This window comes from Pseudopipra pipra, chromosome 14, assembly GCF_036250125.1.
Source record: "Pseudopipra pipra isolate bDixPip1 chromosome 14, bDixPip1.hap1, whole genome shotgun sequence".
NCBI classification, from domain to species: domain Eukaryota; kingdom Metazoa; phylum Chordata; class Aves; order Passeriformes; family Pipridae; genus Pseudopipra; species Pseudopipra pipra.
This window is the reverse complement of record NC_087562.1, coordinates 6,379,406-6,406,680: the sequence shown is the minus strand read 5'-3', so window position 1 is coordinate 6,406,680 and position 27,275 is coordinate 6,379,406. Positions and strand designations below refer to the sequence as shown.

The following is a 27,275-nucleotide window of genomic DNA, read 5'->3' as shown; positions in this document are numbered from 1 at the left end:
CTGGGAATTCCTATCCAAGGCTGGGAATTCCTATCAAAGGCAGTGGGTTTGCAGGGAAAAGGCTTTTGCATTTTACCTGGTCGTCAAGTGGGAGCTCACAGAACGCTGGGATGTATTTTGCCCATTCCACCAGCACCAGAAGCTGCTGTTTCATGGATTCACACACATCATTGATGGTTGCAACCTTCTTCATGGCAATGTCCGTGCTGTGCACCGGGCTCAGGGATAAATACTGGAAGAGGAACAACCCAGCTGCATTGGGACCAGATCAAAGCTGCTTTCCCACTCTCCAGAGCAGCAATTCATTCTCATGAGGCCCTTGACAAGTCGTTTCCCGTTGTGGTTTCACACCCATCTGCTCAGCAGCGTGTTCTATCCAAGCACAGCCCCTGGTGCAGCCTCCACGAGGTGGTGCTCGGTCCCAACACACTCCCCTCCCTCCCCCGCCTCCCTCCCCGCTCTCCAGGCTGGCTCAGGACAAAATCTCATTGATATTCCCATTCCTAGCAGCATCAGGGCTCAGCTTCCTATCAATCACTTAACCCAGCCAAATGTATGAAACGCATCCAGCCTTTCTCCTCCAACTTACTGTCTGGGACACAAAACACCCTTTTTGATTTCTGAAGGGCTGCTTGGGGGTGGGAGGGTTAAAACATCATTTTTGAGAAGGAAATGGACTCATTGCTGCATGTAATATGCAACATCTGGACCATATGTTTCAGTGGAAAAAGGGTATTTGCATAAGAATTTAAAGGACACTCAGGGTGAAATTCATGGTGGAACATGAAATGAAAAAGCAATCAGCATTAGCTGAAGCCCAGTGATTTTATTCACATTGTTTTTCCACCCTAAAATTCTTACCCTGATAAAGAAGTTATAAGAGAAGATACAATCGACCATGAGGGAAACATTATGTTTGGAGCAGGACAGAGTGTGCAGCAAGGAGGGATAAACTTCCATGTGAATGCCAGGAGTTTTTAGGGGTGCAGCAAAAATTTTAGGATAAGGGAATAGGGGACCCAGGGTCAGCAACATCCCTAAGCCCTGGAATTTCAGCTTTGTTCCTCACACCTCAAAGGCAACAGGGTATCTTACCCTGATAACGCACCAAGGATTTTTCCTGTCTGTTTTTGGGTATCTCTAATGCATTTTCTTCCCTGTGGGTTTGTGCAAGAGCCATCCAAGGACAGAAAGAAGATCCAAAGCCAGTTTTGGCTCATTTTTACCTTGCTTCCTCAATCTCAGGATTACCTTTACCTCAGTCATAGGATATGAGTAATTGTAAAAACTGCAACATTAGCTGTTTTGTCTTTCCTTAGACTTTTTCCTCCTTTTCTCTTTCCCAAAGAACTTGATAAGGATTTTTGTTTGTTTTCTTTTCTTTTTAATTTAGAATCATTTGACTATGAAGAGGATTCTTTTTTTCTCTGCAGCTGTTCAACTTCACTTTCTGAATTGTAAAACTTTAAAAAAAAGAGAGACCCTTTCCTTCAACAACTTCAAATACAAGTTCCTTTGTTCTTTAACTGCCTTTCTCTTACAGTGAATGCCTAATGATAAAGAACATGCTGCCAAACCATGGCAAAGGCTGAACACACACGGCAAAACAAAAAATTGGATTAGAAATTCCACCTCAAAAGGTGGAAAACCCGGATGGTTTAGTGGGTTGGAATAGCTGAAGGCCACGTTTGGAGGGCTGTCCCCACATGTCATACCTGCTGTGCCATGGCCTCAGCCTGGGTGAGCACGTGGATGGAGAGGGAGCCGTTGTCCTCGTAGCTGCTCCTGCGGATGCTGATCCTGTCGCGCTCGTTCTGCACGGCTGGGAAGAGAGTGAACAGTGGTTGGGAGAAAATTCCCCCCACAGCCCATGGCTGCTGCTCCTTGTGGTGCCTAAACAGGAGTGGACAAGGCTTTAGCACCTGCAAGACACTCCACTCTTGTTGGATGCTGGAATAAGACTAAACAGGCTCTGAGGGAGGGAGAAGACCAAACTTGAGAGGGAGATGAGGCCATCTGGGAGTCAGAGCAACACCTGTGGGATATCAGCTGCTCCCATTGGGTTTGATGCAGCTCAGGGGGAGTTTAGGGATTTAGTGTGAACCCTTTTCACCTGGCAGTGCACCCACAGTGCTGGAGCCCTGGCCTTTGATACCCTTTCTGCCATGTCTGCACTAAGGACTCCTCCCCTGAGCTCCCAGTGCAGCAGGATGCTCCTGAGGCTGCAGCTCCACTTACAGCAGCACTGGAAAACTCACCCTCTAATCCCACCTCAAAGCAGCCTTGAAATGTCCCCTGCCCCTGAGGCATCACAGGTGGTGGTCCCAGGGGACATCACCACCGCTCATGGGCAGCAGGAAAAGTGACTCATTAAGCAAGGTCCAAAGAAAGGAAACTTAAATTCACTGATTCCCCCTCAAAACCATTCCTCAGGCTTGCCCTTCATGCTGCTGATTCCAGTGAGCCTGAAACCCTGACAGCAACACTGGGGAACAGACCAAACCAGGGTTTGTCCCCAGCCCAGCTGCCACCCTCTACAAATCCCTGGAAAATGAGCTGGAAGTCAGCTCAGAGTGTCCCAAACTATTAATAACAGTGGTACCACAGATCCTGGGCACATTATAGGGACCACAGCAGAGTGAACACCAGCCCAAGCTCTTTGCAGACAGAAAGTTATGACCATGCCAGAGTGAATTTGAAAAAAACACTGATTTTTGAGACCCATTCCACCCTTTAAACCTTCGTTGTCCCTGAAGCACAAAGCCCATCCAGCCCCTTCTCCATCAGCCCTGCACACTGAACATAAGGCATGGATTGCACTTCAGCAGCTTATTTTTGCAACACGGGCTCCAAGAGCTGCCTCGCCTCCACTGCAGCCATCAAATAACACAGCAGCAGAGAAAAAAGGAGAATTTAGGCACAGTCCAATCTGTTTTCAGCATTGGTTTCTCCCCTAAGCCCCGTTGCCTCTGTCCAGCAGCACACAGGGCTGGGGAAAGGAGCTTGAACACAGACTTGGTGTTTTCCTGGCAGCTCAGACATCTTGCTACAGCTCAGAAAGGCAGTTGTCAGGTCCTTAAAGCAGAGGGAGCAAGAAGATTTAGCATGTGGTGATAGTGCAACACATCCCTCCTCCTTCATCCAGCAATTCCAGACTCCTTTGGTTTTATTTAGGAGGAGTGACTCAGACAAAGCTGTCAAAGCACGACTCACTCTGTGCTTTAACCCCTTGGGTGTAAAACACTGTGGTTTTGTCTCAAAAGTGGCCACTGGAGAAGATTTGTCCAGGAATGATTTTTTTTTTTTTTTTTGCAGAGTCAACAAAATCATGTTGCCATCATTCTTTTGGGACTTTGCCTCCCTGATGGGTCTTGTTTTAGAGCATCACTCTGCACAGGACTCATTCCCGGGAATTCTTGCAAAGGGGGAACGTGGGCACCGTTTTGCCCAAGGAGGGGGAAGGTGGGTTTTTGTCAGCTCGTGTCCAGCTGCTGCTCTGTTTTCCTAACCAGCCTCTGATGAAAGGCCAACAAAGTGAAAGGGCAGAAAACAAGCAGCAGTGACAGAAATCAATATCTCCCCTTATCGGCAGGAGTATTTATTTTCCAAGATTTGGGGCTCAGCCTTGCTGTCAGTCAGGACCTGGCTGTGCCTGGGGGGGTCTGCTGGGCTCCAGCCACCAAAACCACTCTGTACCTCAGAATCAACCTTGCCTGTGAGGGGCTGGATGGGTACATTGATCTGTGACAGAGACAACACACAAACATATTCCTGGAGCCTTTACAAACAGTTAGTCATCAATTTAGGGAAAAAACAACTACAGCCCTCAGAAAGCTCAACTAACCCACCTTAGCACCTCCCTGTGCATGAGGAGTGCTCAGCTAAGGACCCTCACCAGCCTGAAGGTGAGGGTGGTTATAGGAATCACAAGCTATGATTAATCTCTGGAATGGATTAACCCTTCATGGCTTCAAATGGGACACCAGGAAGATGGGCAGCAGCACCCAGCACTCAGCCTGACCAAACCTGTGTCATCACTGACTTTTTGGAAAGTCCCCACCCAAGCTTCTACACCTGGTTTCATATCAGATGCTCCCCCATGTAGCTCCCAGGGGCTAATGGGGCTCTTTTTGCCCACTTTCAAGAAAAGGTACAAATTTTGCCTTTCCAACTGAGTTACACATGTTATTTTACATAAGCCCTACAGACCCAGGCAGACCTGGTCCCCAGTGACAGACTCCTTTAAGAAGCCTCAGCCTGTTTTTCTTCCAGATCTTTTTATGGCACATATTTCAGTGCTTCCCTCATGCTCTGATAAGCTCAATCTTCAAGCGTAAGTGGATGGTACAGACCAACTTTCTCAAGGTGATTTGGGTGTTATCTCTGAAAGTACCCAAGACGTGATGGAATTAGATACGAATGGGAGGGAGTTAATGTTTTACCTGCCACAAAAATTAATCTATTACTGTGTGGTAATTATATTGCTATATTTATTGTATTTGTAAAAAGGAAGGGATAGGTCACTTGTGGTGAGGTAGTGGGAGGGCTCAAGGGACGTGCTTGCCCTGGGGGTGCTGGGCTCAGGTGTGATCTTGGCTTTGCATCAGTAAAACTTGGCAAACTTGCAGGAAAGACTAAAACTCTAGTGCTGACTGACTGACTCCCAGGGGCTGCCGTTTCCAGTATGTTTCTGGCAAAAACTTTGCTCCTCGTTTTTTTTTTCCCCCTAATCTTGTCCTCTGCACATTCCCAAAGCAAATAAACATCGTGAGGGGCCACTGCAGCCCCACTAAAGGGGACGTCAGTGGTTGTGAGTCCCCACCATGATCTGAGCAGGGACAGTGTGGCCCCAAGCCGGGCTTTCCCCTTGGGAAGGGAAGAGAGGGTGAGACGATGCCCATGTCTCCCTCCAGGGAATTGTCATTGCTACAGCACATCCTGACTGTGGGAAGGAGATGGGAAAACAAACATATTCTCCCTGTGACATAGAGGAGCCCTCGGAGGGGGTTTGTTGTTCAGAGCAAGGCTGGACCCTCCTGCCAGGAGCACATGAAGGATTCTGGACCGGCTGTGGGACACGCGGGCGGCTCTGAGCAAACAGCGGCGTGTTTGTGGCATTGCAACAACCCCCTGTGCCCCAAACAACGTGTCCTTGCTGCTTTGCCATCCCAGAGCCTGGGATGAGGAACCTCCAGGGAGTCCAATAAATACGGGCACAGGCACTGGCTGGAAGAGGAGAGCAGCAAACCAGTAACTTTCCACGGCAACTGTGGAGGTTAAAGCCCTGTCTATATGGGAATTAGTGTTTCCATTATTATTCCACTAAAAACATCCTCATTTAATGCTGGGGGAGTTGGGAATGTATTAATAAATGGCATAGGGAGAGAGCAGGAGGAGGGAGGTGCGAGTGCCCTGTGCAGTGCTGGCATTCATTGGTGCTCACAGTGTTTCTGTCTCCACCAACAGATTTACTCCTCCTGCTGCCTGATTAATTTATATCCACAAATAATCTTTTTTCCCCAAGCTGCCTCAGATTTTGTAGGTGTGGTATGTTTTATTTGCAAATAAATCCCAGTGGTACAAACACATTTAATCCTTTCATGGGTTTTGGGGTGATTTATGACTAATGCAGGTGGAGAAGATCCTTTATCTTTTCCATCCTTCTTTGCAGTAAACTGCAGTCCCAGTTTCTGAAAGCTGGCAGAAGAGATGTGTAAACAAAAGGTATGAAACAAGACAGAGGTCCTTCAAAACACTAATAAAACTGTCCTATAAACCTGTCCAATTTCACAAAAATAAATAAAAAATAGCCACATACCGTCCCACTGTGTTGTGGCAGTAAGTGATACGATAATTCTTTTTACTTCTGCATGAAACTAAAGGAGTTCATGCACATTCATAAATTACTTTGAAGGGGATGAAGGGTTAAATATTAACCCCTCTTTTTTTTTTTCCATCAGCAAACTGAATCCTGACAGTGCAGTGCTGGCATTTCAAATGGCTTCCAGGTTTTCACTCAGCTCCATGTGAGGAGATGACCTGGCTCACTTGAGAAATCACATCCTGCTAATTTATTCAAGGTCAAACATGATCTCAGTGAGATGCTAAAAATAGTATCCTGCTGTTTCCTTTGTGTGTTTAAGTACCTGGTGTTCCCCTCAGACACTGGTGGTGTAGTGACCACAAACCTGTCCCGTAGCATTGAGCAAGACAATGGAAATCGAACCTTCCGTGCAAAGAGAGAAAACCAGGGAGAACAGCCAGAAAATCCCCCAAGCACCCAGACCTCCCTGTGGCACAGTCCTGGCCCTAACCACAAAAAAAGGATAAAGGAGGGAATCTCTGTAAAAATCTTAAATCCTCATCTTAGAGGTGTTTCAGGAGACCAGAAGGGGTTTGTGTTCAGGCAAGCCTTTTGCTCTCCCCTTGTCCCAGTTCTGATGATTGATGTTAAAGTGAATTCCTGGCACCAAAAAAGTAATTGGGAAAGGAGTGTTCCTGAATGAGCTAATTTCTAAGAAGTCTGGGGACTGGACTTTCCACAAGACTCAAGTTTAGGCCCTATCTTGGTCTTGCTGGCACTAATGGAACCTGGGTCCCATCTCAATGCACAAGCTTGAAGGTGTGTCTCATGTGTGGGGCAGTCTTGGTCCTTTCTTAAGGTAGGATCAAATTCAAGTATACAAACTAGGCAATCTAAAGATCCTATTGATAATTTTCTTAAACATCTGCCCAGCTGCCCCAAATGGCAAACCTCTCCTGACACAGTTTAAAGCTAGCTCAGGTGTTTGCATCACAGGGATTTTTCTTTAGGCAGAAATTTCCCTTCTACGAGGCTGCATAGCATCCTGAAAAATCTTATCCACTAGAATTGTTTCCAAAATGGAAATTAAAAAAAAAAAAAACAACAGAGAAAAAAAGAAAGATCCAAAAGTGTCACATCACGTCTTACAACACAGGAAGACTGGAAAAAAAAGATCACTCTGGATCCAAAGTTGCAGTTTATCAGTTAGTTTTGCTGGGGAACAGCAAGTTCTCTAACACTGAACACACAGACACTGAGCAGTGGGTCAGTGGGGCACCCTCAGTGTAAGGGTGATACAGCCCTGGCTCACCCCATCCCAGGTGTATTTTCCCTGGGAAAAGGATCATTTCCAGCTTCTTCCCCTCTGCCATGGGTAAACAGTGCTATTACCACACCCTGGAAAGTCTGATTGCTGTTACAGGGGCTGGCTGGGAAGGGATGTGCCAGGGAAAGAGTGTCAAGCTCTTGGTTCACAGAGCACAGCGAGTGTGGATGTCACCACTGCCACCTCCCAGCACAGATCTGTGCACACTGCCAAAAGGTTTTGTACAAATGTTTGCATCCTCCTAATAGAACTCCATCCAAGGCATGGCTTCTCTTTTTCCCTCAAGCTTCGCAATTCTGTTTAATATTAATCTAGAACCACCCCAAGGCAAACAGCTGTGTTCTTTTTGCGCACACAATTGTGCAAGAAAATTTCTTTCCCACTCCTGCACACGTGCTTGGGATATAGCTCTGGTCAGCTAAGCTGATTTCTGTAAAGCACTTGCTCAAGGTGCTTTAAAATCCTCCTTCCCAAACACATGAGCAGTCTGTGAGCACACAACCTGACTGTGCACTCATAAAAGAGTTTCAAAGAATGTGACCATGTGGAACTTGAAATGAGTCATCTTCCATCAAGCTGCAATCAGTGACGAAGGCCTGAGCCAAGGTTTTATAACTTTTACCATAAAACACAATAAAAATCATGCTTCAGCTCAAAGAATGGAACTGATAGCCAGATTTCAGCCTTTCCAAGCACTGGAGCTGCATCAGCAATCGGCTTTATCCCCATCTAGAATTGATCAGATCAGCTTTGGTTTGGCCTTAATTAATTTAAACTCTAATTACTTTTTCATCTGCTGTATTTACTCCATTTCTCCTGAAATAAACCAGTAGGCATTTTTGCTACATCCATGACTTATGCCAAATTTCAAGACACTCTTCTCCAGGAAAACATATGGTCAGAACATTGGAAAGATTGTCTCATCACCAGTGAAATCTTATGAATTACCAGAAAAGAGTGGCAAATTTCCCCTTGGTTTCAGTGGGACCACAATTTCACCCCTTAAGTGAACTCGGTGGCATGGAAAGAAACTCTCAAGCTCCTTTCTACCTCCTTCATCTTTCAGCTGTCAGTGGGTTGGAGAACAGCACAAATACAGGGTGGAGAGTGTTGAAACCACCACCCAACCACCGAGACGTCACGGGGACGTACCACCCATTGTGGGTCGGGTCCCCACTTTGCTGAGCACTCAGTGGACAAGCACAAAAAGCTTGGAATCAGCAAAACAGTATCATCCACGCTCTCCCAGTATGAAGACACTGGATGAGCAGGGACCAGAAATGCTGGGATAGGTCCCAGGCTTTCCCGGAGAAGCCGGATATAGGCACAGGTTAACAGAGTGGGTTTTCTCATGCTCAGCATTAGTCCCTGTGACACTCAATGTTTCCTTCAGTGTGTTGAAAGGGCACTTGATGGTCACTGGTACCCAAACCTACAAAGCTCCACCTCCTTCCTAAAGACAGCCAGTGGGAAGTGCAGCAAAAGGCGTTGGCCAGGTTTGGATTGGCCCTTCAGTACTGGTGCTACTGGTGGCTCATGGCCATGCTGTAACCACCAAGAGGACAGAATAATTGAAGGGCTTGGCTCTGACGCACATCCCTGCTCGGGGGACACCTGAGTCATCTCCTCCAGGAGCGCTGCCCGTGTGCCCTGTGCCACCAAGGACCAGCTCTGCCACTGAAAGGATCGTGCCTGGGCTGTACCTTGCCCTGAGAGTTGCAGGAAGCTACACGAGCATCAGCCAAGCCCACCACACCATCTGAGGTAGTCAACTGATGGCATTCATGAGAATGGCAGATCCTCACTGAGATTGGCACAGCTGGGATTAGGAGTCACACTGGCAGGTATGGAGAGAGGAAATTGCTGCTCTAAAGCACTTAGAGACCAAACAAACCCTGAGGAAGCTCATCCCTTTCCCAGTACTACTTTCCAGCATCCCAGGAGAGGTGAATAATGTCACCAGGCTCTCATTGAAATTGAGATAAAATGGGAAGTGGGGCTTTCAGCCACAACAAAAAAGTCTCTCACTGCAAAAAAAAAGCATCATCTCTCCAGTCAGGGCTGCTGCTGTTCTCCACAATGCTCTGCAGTGGGAGAAGGGTCTGAGACAGCAACAGGCAGTTTGGAAATGTCTCTTTGCACCTACCTTCTTTCTTCATGCCAGCTCTGAAGCACTTCTTCAGCCTGCAGTACCTGCACTGGTTCCTCTTGTCTTTGTCTATCACACACTGTCGGCTGAACCTGGGAGGAGATGGGAAAGAAAACATGGAGCAACCAGCCTGGCATCTGCAACCCTCTCACACTGAGCACCCTCAAATACAGCCCCAGACCTCCCTGATCTTCTTCATGAACCTAGAGAAGAGCCAAAGATTTGCAAGAAATGGGTTGGATCAACATTGGCTTGGCCCAGCTCCTCATCTTCCCGAGCGCTGCTCCTGCCAGACGGGAGCACAGCGACTTCAGACTACCCATCCTGCAGGGACTGGGATGGTTTTGGCTGTGAAAGCATGACTGTGACTGGAGCTGTGCTGCTGTAGGAGCTCCATCTCCCACCTTCAGACAGTTTTTGGGTATTTGGTGTTGGGGTTTGTCTGACTTCCTTGTTATCTGTCCCATTTCATGTACAATAACTGCATTATGGACCACAAGTCCTTTGTGTCTGTGGCCTTGTTTTGAGGCACGTGGTCACCTAATTCATCCTCATTTCTGTGGGGATTTAGGAACGTCTGTGCTGTTCAAGGGGTGGCCCAGGCAGACTTGGCAGCTCTTGCCATGTTGGGTGAAGCGATGGAAGAGGAACCTGCCGTGCAGAGAGGAGATGACAGGGACCATCACCAGGTTGTAAATGCAGGGGCAGTTTCCCAGACTAGTTAAAAGCCAAAGGTACAAAGGCCCCAAGACTTTTCAGTTACTTCATGTACCCGAGCTCTGAGCTGGGCTGAATGCAGCACAGCTCACCAAATAAGGACTTGCAGACAAGCTTGGCCATTTCCTTGGCTTCGACTCTGTGGATCTTCCCTGAGCTGCCAAATATCACAGACATTCATGGATTCCTGGGAAGGGGCGGCAACTCCACTCCCAGGAGACTGATAGCTGAAATTCCAAAGAAACCAGTAGTAGTTGTAGTCTCCTCCCTCAGGAATCCCACAGTTCATGGGATGGGCACCATGTGGGTGGACACTGCTGTCACCCCAGGTGTCTCATGGCTGGGGTGCCCTGGAGTGATAAGGACACCAGGAACATTTTGAACAATTAGGATGACTCACACTGGAAAAATTTGAAATGCCCTTAGAGGAGGAAGAGCTTTGGAACAGAAAGAAAACTTCCAGGTTTTAATTAGAGATGAAGAATTTGAGTGTATTCAGGTTTGGGGTTTTTTTCCCTTTTCTCCTGTGTTGAAATAAACACCATTTTCCTAAGGTCAACCAAGATAGCAGATTTATAATTTATAGCCTTCTCCTGGTCAAAAAATCCTCTCAAATGCATACCTGTGCCAAAGTGGATGTGAATCATCTCTGGTCCATGCTCATTTCTCAGAATGATCATACAATCATCAGTGATATGTCAGTACACATAATTTATTTTATTTCAAAACAAAAATGGAGATGCTGTGAGGGGAGGGATGTGCGGAGGCTTTGGACGTGACAGACCCTTGGATGCTTGTTGTTTTTACAGGGAAAATCAAGAAAAACTGGTTTTGAGATGAAATCTCTGGAGCTTTGGTCCTTTGCCACTTTGGCTTTCCCTTGCTGGGCTGTGACAAGTTCATGGCATCACTCCACACTCAGGGCCTGTATTTATGTATTTTACACACCAGTCAAACCTCAGGTCTATGAGATTCCTTGATTTGCACCATGGGGAAAGCAGTGATGCTGAATTCACTAAAGGGATTTCTCAGTACCACAGAAGGCCTCAGGGTCCAAGACGAGATAGGACTGAGTTTACCCCTCATCTCCCTGTCCTCCAGCCACAAACCAAACTACAGCCCTACTGCTGGCACCCATGGCGTGGCAATTTGGCATTTGACATGGTGGCCTCTTCCTTCGACCTGATCTCTCCACCCCAAATCATTCACAGGGCCCAGAAATTGCATTTTAATCACAGCAGGGGCAGGTACCTGCAGGAGTAGACGTGGTTCTTGCGGACGCTCCTCCTGAAGAAGCCCTTGCAGCCGTCACAGCTGGAGGCCCCGTAGTGTTTGCCGGTGGCCCGGTCCCCGCAGATGGAGCACAGGGAGCTGACACCGTTGGGGAGCAGGTTGGTGTTTGCTGATTCAGCCGCGATGGCCTCTGTGGGCAGAGAACAGGGACCATTAGACCCCCCCTGTGATGGACACCAGAGCCAGGCAAGATGCTTTGTGCAAGCAAACAGCACCGAGCCAGCCCCACACACGTGAGAAAAGCCTCCAAACTGATGGTCGTGCTCTTCCCAACCTCCCCTGAGAGTAGCTCAGCTGCTTTGCTTCTGCCATCAACATTTTCCTTTGCTTCGGTGAACAGGGGGATTTCAAGCTGCCTAACCCTAACTGCTTGTGAGGATTTATCAATTATCACTACTTTTTTTTTGATAGATTTAGAGAAACCTCACCTGGATGTGAGATACATGTTTTTGAGGGATGGAGAGCCACCTCCTCAATTAGTCACCTGGAGAAAATGGTTCAAAGCTGGTGTCTGCAGAGGACAATGGACAAAAACTCCTTAACTTGAATAAATAGAAAGCAGAGAAGAGGTAGCAGAGGCACAAAGGATGAACTGCTTCATGCAATGACAGATGTGTTGGAGATAAAAGGCTGCTCTTGAGAGTTCCTCTGCAGCTGAAAGGCAGAGACAGCAGCTCCCACAGGGATCACTTTAGTTCTAAGTCTGGTTCCTGCTCTGAAATTCCCTCTGAAGAGCTCATTGCTTTCCACTGGAAAGCAACAGAGGTGTGCAAGAAGATCAACCTTCTAAATTAGGGACCTAAAATTAGGTCATATGAATGCCCTCTGTCATGTCCTCCATTTGCACCCTCTCATTTGGGGCAGGAATAGCTCTGCCCCTGCCTGCCCTGGGCTGTGTGTACACACTGCTGAAGACTCCCCTTGGAACCTCTCCCTTGGCTTTAACCACCAGACTCTCTGCCCTCTTAATCCTCCTAATTTGAGGCACAGCCTGGGGACGGAAAAATAAGGAGACACTTGCGAAGACGCAGATGAGTGTTTACATCTCACCAAGAGGAGGAATATTTGTGGAGTCTGCCCTGACCTGGGCACTCACTGCAGGATGGTTTTATGAATTTATCACACCTCTGGGAGCAGGTTCTGCACTCCAGGGGATCTGATCTCATGCTACAGTGACCTTGGAAAAGTCTCGGGGACAAAGACACGTCCTGACGCATCTCTGGGATGACACAGAAAAGATGGGCAGGGATGAGAAAAGCTCAGCTGATGTTGTATTGAGCAATGAGAAATCTTTGAGAAAATTACTCAAAGGGGAGGAATTGTCATCTGGTCTGGACAGCCCAGAGGGAATCTTCTAATCCATAAGGTGTAAAAATAGCCCTGGGTAATCCACACACGACGTGTATATACAGAGAGTGAGAGAAGGCTATTTTTGTGTATGAATACACATCAAAAATTAATAGTGAAAATATTTGCTATGCAATGAAAGTTGTAATCAAAAGCCCCCCAAAAATAATACAGCCAATAAAGCTTTAATTTTTTCAAAAACTGGAAAGTTTTTTAGCTAAGACTGAGACTAAGACATTTTTAGCTAAGACTTCACAAATGCAAAGGTCAGAATTCCCCTCAGTCTCTAAAAAAACCCCTTTTGGTCTTTATTCACTTTCTGATGTATGGATGAATAAATAAGTAGGTTGTAGCATTATGGGAGCAACATGACAGGAAAGAATGACAGTATTAAAATCGTTCTTAGGTCATAATGACAGAAATTGAGATTCACTTATTCCCAAAATCTGTGTAAGATGGTCCTAGCTCTGACATTTGTCAGTAAGTGACACTTGGGTCCTTTAGGAACATTGCCTACATCAGAGCTGCTTAATGGTAATTTACATTGATTTTTAGGGGTTTTTTTGCAATGATTCTTCATTTTATTTTACTTAATAACTCAGTATTAAATGAGCTGTACTACAATATTCCCTTGAGGATAACTGTACTGCTAAACATATGTGCATCTGTTGTTCCATCTATTTTTTTGAAGGAGCACATGACCATAAACAAACGTGCTGAGTGTGCTGGATTCCATTTAAAAAATTGCACAACAAAAATAAAGATAAGAAGGCCAATTTCCTCTTAGCTCCACTCGTGCTTTCTCTAGTGACTTCAGGGGAATCAAGCCAAGGTCATCCAGTTTGGGTCTTAAATGGACCTCCAGTTCCTGATGCTGGAAAGTATTTACTCACCAGAAAAGACTTTTTTTCCTTTGTGTAAGACATTGGAGGAGCTGCTGGCTGATAGAAGGAAGAAATTAAAAATCTGGCCTTAAACCAAGTATTACTGGAGGAAGGACCATCAGCACTGTGTGTGTGAGGGCCCATGGAAATTAGTAAACCAAATTTTGCCCTCACTTGTACCCGTGGAAACACAGACAAACTGTGAGTTGGGTGTTACACAGCTAAAAGTTCAGTCCCTGCTCAGGAGCCATGTGTCCTTTTCAGCTTGGTTGAACATGAACAGAAACAATAAAAAAGAAAAAAAACTCATTAAAGAAAAGGAAAGCCCTAAGCCAGAATGCACATGTTAATTATGACGATAAATTTTAATTACAAAATCCTGTCACCAATCAACTATGAGTTCCAAGTGAGAATTAGCTCAGAGAAGAGCAAAGGCACAACTGGTATCCCACACACCAGAAGAATATTTTGATGCAGCTTTCAAACCTGCCCGGTATTTGGGGAATTCTGGGGTTTCCCTGAAATGACCACTGTGAGAAAAGGCAGAGGAAGGCCAGGATCCCTGCCAGCACAGCCCCCTGCCTGTGAAATCTGCTTCCTTCACTCCATCCCTGCCTGACACCAGGTGATCACCTGCTCAGGGCTTCATTTCCCACGCTGTGCCTCTTTGCTACCTGGAGCTCAGCACCACCCAGAGCTGGGCTTGAGGGCCACTAGGATGGATCTGACCAGGACCCACCTGTCTCACAACAACTGTGCCAAGCTCACAACTGTCCTCACCACCTTAGAAAGGGATGTTGAGAGTTATATATTGGTTATAGATGCTCATCACCATGGTAAACAGAACAGTTCCTAAGCCATGCCACAATGCCTCTGGATTTCCACTGGAGAGATTCAAGTGATTGTGTTCTCCATGAAGAGACCATAACTCCTCTTGACCTTGTGTGGGCCCCAGGCTGAGCTGAGGACTGCTGGTTGTGTCCAGGCTTCTCACTAGGACTAGTCCCAAGGGTCACTGGCAGAAAAATCTGAATTTCAAACATTTTTTGTGAGTTATATATGATCAGTGTGCAGGTTGGGAGTTACATCCCTAGTGCTGATGAGAGTATCCCAGTGGCTTCACCAGCTTTGGGATCAGCCAAGCTCACAACCGAAATACATCCCAATTTTTGGTACCTGCTGCCTCTGTTTGTAAGTCATTACCTAACCAGGGCTGAAATGGTGATGCCAGTTTTGCAGTGATAGGAAATGATGGTGAGGATGTTCTCCTGTTATCTGGCCAATTCCTGCTTTTCCTTTCAGCTGTATTACTGGCTGCATGTCTTCTAGATGCACGTTGTATAAAAGAAAATGGTCTTGCAATACTTTCCAGAATGGCTTTTGCTTTGATCGACCCAGGAATCCAAGCCAGTCTCGGTGCACGTAATTTGCAGCTAAGAAACCCCTGAATTCCACGTGCTGGGCTAGAACGTGAAGAGGTTCCCAATGTGGGTTTGCACACACAGTCAAAGTTGGTGGCCAAAGCCAGCATTGCAAAATCTGTGCACACAGATGTAGGGCAGGGTGGGGGTTAGCACTGAAACCCAGGCAGGTCAGTGGCTTTCTACAGCAGCTTTTAGCAAATACAAGGGGGTTTTGAGATCTAAAACATAGCTTTGATTTAGTGTTCCCGAATCCTACAGGAACAACGATGAAGAGGCCAGCCAGAAAGGCCAGAGCTCCTCCCAGGCACAACCTGCAGCTTGAGAGACAGCCAAGCGTTGCCAAAACATCTCTGGTGGCTTTTTTGTGGTCTGAATTGGGTCAGCAGCAGGGCTGGGAAAGGTGTTTCACCAACCCTGTGCCAAAGTCCCAAGGATCAGTGTGGTGGTTGAGTGCTGAAACAGGAAAACCGTGGGAGAAAACACTCCCTCAACTAAAGAATGAGTGCAGAGTTGCAATAATGCTTCATATTTTAAGCAAAATGAGACAACTCTGACAAGAGCATGAGGAAAGGGGTATTAACAGCACATAAAAACTAAGTGAGAATATGGCTTGTAACACCAGCCAAGGTAAAGCAAAGAAGTTTGTACAGAATGGGAAAATTTCTGCTGGTACAACACATATTTTATAAAGGAGAAAGGGAATTAGCGTTGATTTTTGTTCGTTTCCTTTTGCTGTTCTATTTAAACCAGACAATTTATTATATTCCTCCCATAATGGATTCTATTCTTTATTTTGAATTAGTCTCAAAATATCTGGCAAAATATGGGCTACTTAAAAGTGGAAAAGCCAAAACACATATCTAGGCAAATCTCTGACCAACAGCAGCTTCCTGAAGCAGAAAGCTCAGCACCCAAGATGCTCCACAGCACTAATCAACCCAAATTTTTGATAATGTTCCAAAGAAGGAAAGAGTTGGTTTCAAGAAAGCATGATCTTATTTGAAAATATTCTAATTTTCACATTTGAAATTGTTCAGACTGTAAGAAGCTGCCCTGAATCCATTACAATAAATATTGCATCCCTTCCTGTTCGTGTTTATAGAGGGCAAAGCTGCCACTAGATTCAGTAGGGGAAAAAATACACACAAGTCTTGGGAAAAATAAGGCTTAAAAAAATCCAGTATAATTGTAAAAGTACCTAAAATGAGATTATTTCCTGATTCTAACAAATTTTAAATTATTTCTGAAGCTACAGAGGGAAGTGTGATTTTGAGTTACCCCTGGGAACTGAATTCAGCTGGTAGGCAATATATTTCCATGCATGGATATTTCAGGCCTTTTTTGAAGTTATTTTTACAAACTGTAGAAGAGGACACTTACCCAAGACAAACAAGCTAATTTCAAAACAGCTCGTTCCCGAGAGAACCAGTTACTCATTAACAGCTCAACAAATAACACAATCCCGATCTCGATAAAGTTCAGAAAAGACTCAACCTGTCAGTTCCACTGCATGAATCACCAGAGAGCCCCAAACAGGCTTTCGTGGTTCACTTGCAAAACAATTTTGAATTTTGAGGAAATCTGTACCACTTCAAAAAGTGAAAAGCATCTTGTTGTTCGGCAGCAAGCGACAAAGAGAAACATCTGTGTTAAATATCATTTCTGGAGTAGGATAGGAGGTGGAAAACCTTTCTGCAAGGATAAGAAATAAGAGCCAGTCTATCTGCAGCTGGCAAAAATATATATTTAGTTGGGGACAGCCAGAGCTTTATTGAAGTCAAACTTAAATTCAAATTTCTATGGACCTTTTAGCTTTACTATCCCTCCATGTCCCACAATAATAAGTCTAATCATTTTATATTGTGGACAATAGCCCTACTGAAACTCTGATTTCTTTTGATGAGCCAGCTAATGAGAAAACACAAAAATCCCATCTTAATTTCACTAAGCTCCTTAACAAATTTAATGAAATGCAGCCAAAACTCTCCAAAGGCTTCATTAATGTTGGGATCTCATTCAGTTACATGGTGGTTTCACGCAATATGACCAAAATGCCCTTTATTTTTACACAGTGAGCAGTTAATTTCACAGAATAACATTCACTTTATGTCAGAGTAGTTTTGGCTGCTCAAAAACTAAATAACAAAAACTAAACACCACAAAATGAGCTTTATTTCTGTGAACAAAGCGGAAGTCTCTGCCTATAAACACTCCCGCCTCGCAGCCAAGTTCTTTTGTGCCATAAAAACTGTTGGACCATCTTGGTAACCCTTAAAAATACAAGTAAAGTAATGATTTGGATGTTGTTTCTCAGACCAAGTCCTTAGGAACAACTTGAACGGGACACACGGTCATAGACAAATGTCATTTGAGACGACGTGTTTTCCCGAGGATTAAATATCGACCTAAGCCATAGACGGGAATGAAACATGCATTTGAAGGAAGAAATATTGGTATTAACTCCTCTCATAAGCCACACAGGGGGACAGACCTAAGGAGTGCCATGAAAAACTCTACCAGCATTTGCCAAACTCTTCAGGACATGGCGCTCAGCCCACCAAGGAAAAGAACAACTCAGAACGGGACTGGCAAGCGAAAGAGTCGCATTTCAGCCCAAACACAACCACGGATGCCACAGGTTGACAGATCAGCTGCTTAAATATTACCCCTTCCACCCTTTGCCCCACACCTCCCACCTGCCTTTCCCAGGATCTCAGCTTTGCAACAGAGGTAGTGGAGGTTATTCAAGAGGAAACGAATAAAAATCTCACCGGTGTTATTGGGGAGCACCCGGAGGTTGTCGAATTCCAGCATGGTGTAAGAGGAGTCCAAGGAGTCCACATAATCTGGCATATCCATGTCCATGATGGACTGACAAAGCTTCATTATTACTTGACAACAGCGAGGGAAGCGGCAAAAACCAGCCCTGCTGTCAATCACGGCCAAGGTTTCCTCTGCAAAGAGAGACACCCCGGCCCTCGCGATGACAAATCATTACCCAGCTCTGCCCACAGTCCCCTCCCCGTGCCAGGGGAGAAGGGACGAGGCCGTTCCCTGTGCTGTGCACAGTCCCCTCCCTTCCCGGGGTGCATCGGTGCTCCCTCCTCCTGATAAGGGGATGCAGATAAGGCCTAGACTCAAACACTTGGATTGCATCTTGGGGTCAACACAGCCCCATTTATGGCTCTTCCTGCACAAACATTTGGAGAAGAGCTGTGCAGAGGTGTTCACACACAAGTGTCGCTCTCCCAGGGCAAAGCAGTGGTCACGTCAAATCACACCTGTGCCAGTGGCACCTTGCTGGGCTCCCAGCCCCTGGGGAAAGGGCAAGTGATGTCACTTGAGGCTTGTGAGGACAACAAATCAGTGTCACCAGTGGCTGAAGGCCGTCAAGACAGGCCAGCGTTGAGAACCTGAGGCATTGCCCTAAGATCCCAACAGTGCTGCACGTGGATCACACCTTGAGTTGCTGCTGGAAGGGAAAAATGAGGCTTCATTCCAGCTGTACACATTGTTTCACAGAGGGGAGGTGGAGGAGGTGACTTCTCCTACTCATCACCCACTGCCCCTGCCACCTGTGTCTTCTCCCTCCCAATTCCAGGCAGCCCCAGTGTCCCAGAGCTCCCACTGAGTAGGAGCTGGGTTGTGGTGTGAGTTGTCACGGTGGAAGGTTTCAAGAGATGGCGAATGATGAAAATGGAAAAGGCTGGGAGGAACTGGGCACACTCCCTTGCAGATGGGTGGTGTTGAACTGGGCACACTCCCTTGCAGATGGGTGGTGTTGCATTTCACGCTGACCCACGCCTTTCTGGGAAAGGTCCGTATTATGGAAATACAGTTCCAGTTTTTCCCCGCAGAACTGTGGTGGTGGTTTTGTTTGGTTTTTGTTTGTTTGTTTGTTTGTTTGTTTTTAATTTACTGGATTCTACACAGAAGTTCTTCCCCTATTAAGACTCATCAGCTGTACTGAAAATGACCGGAAATAAAACTCAGCCACGCAAAGTGATGTAGCTTGGAGTGATCGGCTTATTCCCGGATTCATCTTCCAGACGCCTTCCCTGACACTACAGTTCCCTCTCCAGTGACGTTGTTTTGTGTCAGAGGGGCTTTCCTTTCCATGAGCTGTTGTGTGAGATCCAGGTCAATGTCCTGTTGAATCTGGAGGAAAAGAAGAGTCTTGAGAAACAGGGGAATGTGTTGCCAGAAGAGGAGCCTTGGCCAAAAGAAGAGGATTGTCAGACTGCCTGAACTCTCACTGAACCGAGGAGCAGCCCGACCCCATGTATCCTATAAAGCTCCAAACAACAAGAAATATGCCTAAACTGAGTTTTTAAGAGTCTTATTTATATTAATTTTGATTTAATCCCCAATTCATTTTTATTTTTAATGTATTTTTTCACATCCTGGGGATTTACAGTGGACATTGCAATGGGTTAACTGGAGATAGGTTTTTCCTCTATAAAGCTTGGGTGCAGGAGCACTTAGCTTTGCTTTCTTATCATTTCTGGGGCATAAAATAATTTCATGTGCCACAGATATTTTCTTTTTCCTCCTTTCCTTTTTTAAGGACGTGCTGTAACTGGCAGTGCACAAATGACTCCTTGGTTAGATAAGATGTTATGTTTTCATCCTTGGACTGTGCCCCCAGGCCCTCAGTAATGCCAGCATCAGCTAAGTTTGCATCTGATTAGTTGTTCTTGTCTCTTACTCAATGTCAGCCTTGATAATGCCCATTAATCTGGCACTTTTCTTTTTTTTTTAAACCGAGCTATGGGCACAATCCTGCCTGATCCCCAGCACTCTGCTACTATTGCAGCTGAGTTTTCACATTCCTACAATTCCAGGGTTTTTTTTGTTGATTTCTCACCATTAAAATCACCATGTATTGGTATTTACCAGGTTTTTGGGCAGTTGTGGCCCAGAGGGAAGAAATATGGGCTCCTGCCCTGATATTGCTGGCCTGGGAGATCCCTCAATGTTTTCGATCCCTCAGTACAATCAGAGGGTCAAGGCTCATTTCCAAGGAAATCTGGGCAATGAGGCTGTTCTGGGAAAATTTTCATTCTGGGAATGAGAAAAGGTTATAGAGCAAATTTCACAGCTCAGGACCAGATTTCAGCACCACATCCACACTGCTAATCAGGACTGATTTTCTATGGAAGGTGGTGTTGGAGTGATCAACATGGCATTTGTGTTTCAAACAGGTGCCAGCGCCCTGTTCCAAACCACTCCAGCACAAAGTCATCCCTGAGGAGTGACAAAGCTTTGCTGAGGGTTGAACAGTTTCTTCCTTTTCCCCTCCCTGCTTTCTTACATCCCTTTCTGAGCCACAGCTGCAGTTCGATAAGGCTGGGGTTGAGTTTTATGAACATCAGGAGGAATCCAGCTCCCTCAGAGGTGCCCTCACATCTACTCCCACAGTTCATTGTCACAGTGAAGGGACACCTGTCCCAGCCAAGAGCCAGGAATCTCTAGGGGCCTTCTTCATTACCTTATGAGAATTGAGCCTGACAGAGCAGACTAGGGAGAGATATCTCTCTGGTTGACCTCAAGCAAGTGTTAGATATAAAAATCTACCCTTGCAAATCTCTCTTTGATGTGGGAAACAGGTTGGTGACAGGTGAGAGAGGGCTGGGGTTTGGCTTTAGCATCACCCTGAAGGACAGAAAGTACCTGCAGTCCCTTGGATCTTCTCATCAGCAGCAGGACATGGATCAGCCTCTGTTGGTCTGTGGTGGAAACATGACAAGCACAGGAGGCACTTTGGGGACAGGGGGAATCTCAAGTCCTTCACACCCTAAGGACAGATTTAAAGGTAAGGATCTGTAAGGTTGACCAACAACTCTCTGCTGAAATACTTTCCCCGGGATTTGAGATCTCCATGGGGCACAGATGGAGCAGTCCTTGAGGACCTACTTCAGCTCCATCTGTGTGCAGAACTTCTGACCATCCCTGCAGTGTGCCAGTGCTGAGAAGAGCCAACCAGGTCAAGGACTTCTAAATCAAGTGTAGGAGGCTCTGGGAGAACCTCCTGGCTTCTGGGATGAGAGGAGACCTGGTGGGCCCAAAGCCCCCCTGATCTTTCTCCATCACTCATCTCTAACCTTCTCTAAATGCAGAAAAGAGATGGGACCAGTCAGGTCCTTTCATAAGCCAAGCACTGGCCACAGGCAAAGGTAATTCCAACAGGATTCAGAGATATTAACCCCAGTATAGGTTTCCAGAGCTTTCACCAGAATGAATCAGGAAAGCAAAAAACCCACCTCCTGTTCCACATTTCTCCTTTTTCTCACCCAGAGGAGGAGCAGGGGTGGGGGGGGGAGCATGTGCTCAGCATAGATGTTGATGCTGCTACTGGAGCTGCAAGGAGGGGAGCTCAGCAGATGAGAAACCCCCCTGAGATGAGAAACCTCACTGGCAAGAGCAGCAAACGTTCCCCCACAGGCTTCTACACCCCAATCTTACCAAGTAACCTTACAAGAGGGGATGAAGCAGTATGGAAGAGCTCCTTCTGGGCTGCAGAACTGATGCTTTTGGAGGTGAGTTGATCACAATTCATTGCAAAGAGACAGAACTGCATATTTTTTGCAAAACACCTTGTTGGTTTTCCAGTGAGGGGACAGGACTGAGGGTGTCTCTCCTTCCCTTGGGTGTTCAGTCATTGACTCACCTGCACAGGCATCTGAGGTGTGGGGATGACCAAAGGCAAAACTGGATGGTATAACACAGTCTTCTCAGTGTGGAAATGGATGTCAATCCTCCTCCATATGGACATAATCCTCTTTTTAATGTGTTTTCCATTTATTCCTGTTTTGACTCAGCGAGGCTGGATATGGCTGGAGGGTGCAGGGGAAAGGGGAGAAAGGAGAGAAAAAGCAGAGTTATGTTTAATAAAAATAGTATGAATGTTCAACGTTTGTGCTCTGGGAATGAATCAATATGGTTTCTCAGATGTGCTGCAGGGAGGACACAGGGCAGGCTCTGACCAGCACATGGTCCCAATAAGACAACACACTTATTCCTAGAAATAAAATTCAGATGCTTTTGGGAATGCCTGTTGGACAAGATGAAGTGCAGATAAGATAAGAACACTTTGATTAATTAAGAGAGAACACAAAGTACTGTGGGCAAGGCATCAGAAACAACATTTCTTTGGCGAGGTAAGTGGTGGGAGAAGATGTTTGCAAGCCATGGAAGCTGCACACCCATCTCTGGAGGAGGGAAAGGTTTTTAAAGGACAGTAACTCAATGCTGCATATGGGGAGAGGTGTCTGAGACACTAAAACTTAACAAAGACTTGTTGCTATGCAGAATGAGGAGGCAGACTTAAGCTTCTGTATTTTTGGCACAGAAGTTTTCTTCTTTTATTCATAGCAGCACATTTAAAAGCCCTACCACTGTTCTGAAGGTTTTCTCTGACTGAAATGCAGCAATAATTATACTTTTTCCTGAACTTGCTGGGTTCAGAAAATGGATTTTTATGTAATTAGCATAAATCCATCAATGTTCAGGTGGTTCTCAGATACCAGAAGCAACAGTAGCCATAGAATTACCTACTTGGAGAGACGGTGTCTGGATAAAAACAGTAATTTAAAGACAGAAGGCAGCAAGGCCCTTTTTCTGGGTAATGTATAATTAGAAACAGTTTGCTTCTGAGATTACAAGCAGTGTGAAATCATATCATTAGCATGTAATTACAGTGGCAGATATTTCAAAGTTATCAAGACCAGATGTTACTAAATCAGTTCTCTCCTTTCCTGGGTGCAGTTTGATATTTGTGTCACAGCAACAAAACCCCTCTTTACATTTTCAGGTATTTCTTATTACAGTGAACATTTCCACATGCTGTGACTTTCACAGCACAGTGAGGGGCTCCTTCTTCTTCTTCTTCTATCTCCACGAAACATTTTGTCTGTGTGGTGATTATTCATAAAATAAAAACAGTTTAAGAAATTTCCCAAGTCCCCATTGAGATGGACAACGAAGTGATGGACATGGGAGGACATTACCCATCATACAGGGGGATGGAGAGGAGAAAAACAAAAGATCAAACTTTCACCTCCTTTCTCTCCAAGCTTATTTTGCTTTACTACTGCCAAACATGTTCATTTATCATTTCCTCATTTGCCTTTAGAGCAATTAGGTTCAATCTTCCCTAACAACCCTTTGGAGTAAATAGAAAGTTAAACAAGCTCCAGTCACCATGCTGAAAAACAAAATTTCTTTAAGTTGATTTAAAAAGTAACAATCAAAAAAAAAAAAAAGATAGAAAAACCCCAAACAAACTAACCAACCAAAAAACAAACAAACAAAAAAAAAGACACCAAAAAACTTTTTCCACCAGGTTGGAATGATGGATTCTGGTCTTTACAAATTGTCAAGTACAGATCACACAGAGACCCTTCTGAAAATAGTGACTTCAGGTTGGCTAATTTGTGAAACTCCCAGTTATTGCATTGGTGTGCTGACTGTTCAGCACAGATGAAACCTGAATTGGATTTGGGGAATAAATCTGAGATATTTCACATTCTTCTGCTGACCAGAGGGCAGTCTGACGACTTGTTCTTTCTGAGTTCACATAACTTTTGTTCTTGGCTGCAGCGTTTGGCCGAGGCCGGAATTTCGGAAGCGCCAAGAGATCCTTTTGACTTCAGATCTGTTGAGAAACAGGAGCTCCCGCTGGGAATAACAACTGGACTTGCAAAGATATCCTCATGTAGCCACAAGTCACTGGTAATTTAGGAACAAATCCCCCCTTTTTTTGGACACCTGAGCGAAGAACCTCATTTCCCTTTGCAAACCTGTTCCTGGCTGGCAAACACCTGATGCCTTCATGCACCACTTGGAATTTTTCTTCTTTTCCATAAGCAGGAGTAAGTTCTCAGAAATCAGAAATGCCTGCAATAATTTTGAAACAGCACATTTTTCCTCACATCAACAAATACCTCTACCAGTGGGTATTCCCTGGGGATATTTCAGAGGACTTCTTGTCTCTTTTTCTTTCTTAACAGAGATGAGCTGATCAACACTTGAAATAATTATGGAAAAAAGAAAAGGAACAAGCTTCATTTAATACTGTTTTGGAAAAAAAATATTTGTTGGCTTCAAAATTATTTCTCATTTGTAACTGAACTCTGAAAGTCGCCAAAGGGAAAGAAATTAAAATATTTAATAATGAACAAAATTTAAAGTACCAAAGGGACAGAAACAAAACATTTTGGTCCTTCTTTTTGTTGGTAAATGTTAGTCATGGTACCAGCTTCTGACTTAAATTTGACACCTCTGGCAGCTTGTTTTCTGCTCAGTGCATGTGGCTGAGAATTCAAAAGTCCTGATCAGCTGTATTTTACCTTCTGGAACTAAGAGGAAAGTTATGTCCCAGGTAGCAAAACTGACAAATTTGGGGGAGCAACACATTTTGTCTCAAAATATAAACATTTCAGTGGAAGTCATATCTGGCACCATCAACTTGTGAAAGCATCAACACATTCGTGAAGCTCCACCTCACTCATCAAAATTAAGATGTGATTTGTTTCAATGAACTTATTTTACTTTTTCATAGGTGAGACTTTTGCAATGTTTCACTCTCTGGCAGAGCAATGTTTTGTTTCCACTAATTACCTACAAAGATAACATCTACTTCTTTCCCCTGTGAGTTTTTCCTAGGCCGGGCTTACACAGGAAAATCCAGACTCAAACAAGTGCAAGAGTTTGGGCTGAGTGTTACTTTGTCTTAGAGCAATCCAGCCCAAATTCCTCCAAACTGTCAATACATTCAACACTCCACAATAGAAAGTGGAAAACACACAGAGAACCAAAACATGGGGAGAAAAATCAATGGAGAAAATTCAGTTCTTCCCTCATCCTGCCATTTCCCATTGCCCTCAGAATAAAAGGTTCCCCATGTATCAGTCCAGATTTATGCCAGTCAGAGAAATGTGGGTTTGCATCAGATCACCCAATGTCTGCCACACTGGGCAACTCAGTTCTTCTAATTTTCACCATCCCAAACTAAAACTTCATACATGGATTGGAAAGGTCAGTATCTCTGCAGCCACTAATGAAAAATTGGCACTCATAGAATTATAGAATTATTAAGATTGGAAAAGACCTCTAAGATCAAGCCCAACCATTAACCAGCACTGCCAAGCCCACCACTAAACCGTGTCCCCAAGTGCCACATCTACACGTTTTTTAAAACTCTCCAGGGATGGTGACTTCACCCCTTCCCTGGGCAGCCTGTTCCAGTGCTTGATAACCCTTTCCATGAAGAAATTTTTCCTACCATCCAATCTAAACCTCCCCTGGCTTAACTTAAGGCCTTTTCCTCTCATGCTGTGTCCAGAGGCTGATTCATCCCAGACTCAGACAGGTGTCCAAGAGACCAGGGAGGAACTGCAGAGCAACGCCAGTCTCTCTGACCAGAGCTCATGGGGAGTGTAGGTGAGTTACACTCCACCTGCAAATTTTATGGAAGGTGAAGTCACATAAGACAAATTCCCCCTGCCAAGAATGGAAATGACACACAGAGCCAGCGAGAATTAGGCTGGATTTCTTGACCCTGACTAAAGCAAATACTCCAGCCTGAACCAGGGCTGGCAGCGGGAGAGGAGAGAGGAGCCAGGGAGAGGGGAGCAGCATTACCTCACCCACTGCTGCCTGGAGGAGACACGGGGCTCATCTGGATCCCTCCACTGCCTGTGGGCAAGTTTTTGGCTTTTCTTGCTGAAAATGAGATGCTGTTTAGTCAGGAGTCACCAACCTTGGAAGGAGTGTTTGCTGTGATTCCCCTCTCCCCTGAACAACGTTCCAGCCACCTCGAGCTTTTTCGGCTGCAGTGTTGACACTTCTGCAGATCTGTCATTAGCTCAGCTGAGGAGGAAACAGAAAAGCTATTCAAGACCCAGCTCCAACGTGGGAGGTTGGGAGTGCAAAGTCTCACTTCACACTGAAAGTACGATGAGGGTTTTATGTTGCTGCTGGGCTCTCTATTTCAGGGGATGCCTTTGTTATTCTACAAGCCCTTTTCTATCACATAAAACACCATTTTTAAGGGATTCTATCAAATCCATGCTCTTACATCTTAAAACATAATCTCCCACATTCCTAAAAATTGACCCAGGACTTTGATTTTGATTTGTTTCTTACAAATTCCTAGTTCTGGGTCTTAAAGCATTTACCTTATTCCTTGGGTTTTTTCTGTATTTTGTCTGTGGTGGAATCAAGATCCAGCTTTACCACCACGAAGATTCAAATTTCACCTAAATCCGCCTTTTCTCACTGTAAGCTTTTGTAAGACTCTGTACCTTCACACTATAATTTTGTTATATGAGATAAACCAAGGGATTTTATCTCAGTTTCAGAGAAGCACCGAGAATGAGTCGCCCTTTGACTGTCATCTCACAAATCATCATCTGCTTTACAGCAAAGTGAGAAGATGAAAGCAATGTTCCTACCAGGAAAAGAATGCAGCATTTGCTTTGGTAGTTTTGGTTTCTGTTTCTGTCCCTGAGATTTTCCACCTTTGCCATTCTCCAGATAAATAGGGGATTCCTCCAAATTTCAGCACAAAATGGAACTCCTCCAAATTACTCCTTTCAGCGTTGTCTCCTAAGTAAACCAAGGGCAAATATAAAAAGCTCAGAAAGATGACACTTCAAAAAAATCCTGGGTCAAGTGCACTTTAGCTGTAGTTAATCCATTATAGATTTGCACATCTGACCTTGCAGCTCTTGCACACACACACACAAAAAAAAGAAGGAAATATCTTTACCAACATGTGTTGAGTGCTCTGGAGAAATATCTTCCATTTATGCAGGGGACTGGAAAGCTGAAACAGGCACAAACCTAAAGAAATATTGATTTTTAAATTTTTCTTTTAAATGATGGATTATCTGAAATGTTTATGGTGTTGAAATGGATGAGGCTTTGGAGAAAATATCTGTGAGTCATAATAACATCAAAGGAGTAAAGTCGAAAAGAAAAATGAGAAAATCAATAGGAAAAGATCATAAAATCATAGAATAAAGAATAACAGAACATCCTGAATCAGAAAGGACCCACAAGGATCATTGAGTCCAAAAGTTTAGTCTGGAGAACTGAGGAATAGAAGCAGCCCCTTTTTATCCGTTTTTAAAACAGGAGATGAGAAAACCCAGTAATTTGGGGAATTACTGCTTGTCTCTGCTCTGCAGCTCTGTACCCAGAAGTAATTATTAAAAAATATCCATCTCAGCTAGACACTGAAAGATAGAAAATTAGAAGCATCTGCAAATACTTAATGCAGCACTGCTGTTCAGTAACTTCTCCCAGTGTTCCTTCACAAAGCAAA

At 44.9% G+C, this 27,275-nt stretch overlaps 1 protein-coding gene across 2 annotated transcripts in view; it reads right to left on the bottom strand.

The window, feature by feature from the left end:
* The window catches only part of LOC135422031 (hepatocyte nuclear factor 4-beta-like), a 37,332-nt gene that overhangs the window by 7,524 nt on the left and 2,533 nt on the right, over positions 1–27,275 (bottom strand). Inside the window, exons 2-11 of one of the 2 annotated variants that reach the window (XM_064670975.1) lie at positions 26,718–26,791; positions 26,401–26,554; positions 25,707–25,816; positions 21,615–21,780; positions 20,618–20,741; positions 17,716–19,102; positions 11,248–11,419; positions 9,277–9,371; positions 1,716–1,822; positions 77–232 (exon numbers count right to left, since the gene is read on the bottom strand). In XM_064670975.1, the coding sequence (XP_064527045.1) occupies positions 77–232; positions 1,716–1,822; positions 9,277–9,371; positions 11,248–11,419; positions 17,716–17,830 (645 nt within the window). In that variant the 5' untranslated portion in view covers positions 17,831–19,102; positions 20,618–20,741; positions 21,615–21,780; ... (1 more) ...; positions 26,401–26,554; positions 26,718–26,791. The remainder of the gene's footprint in view (positions 1–76; positions 233–1,715; positions 1,823–9,276; positions 9,372–11,247; positions 11,420–17,715; positions 19,103–20,617; positions 20,742–21,614; positions 21,781–25,706; positions 25,817–26,400; positions 26,555–26,717; positions 26,792–27,275) is intronic. The other variant, XM_064670976.1, reaches the window with a different exon arrangement.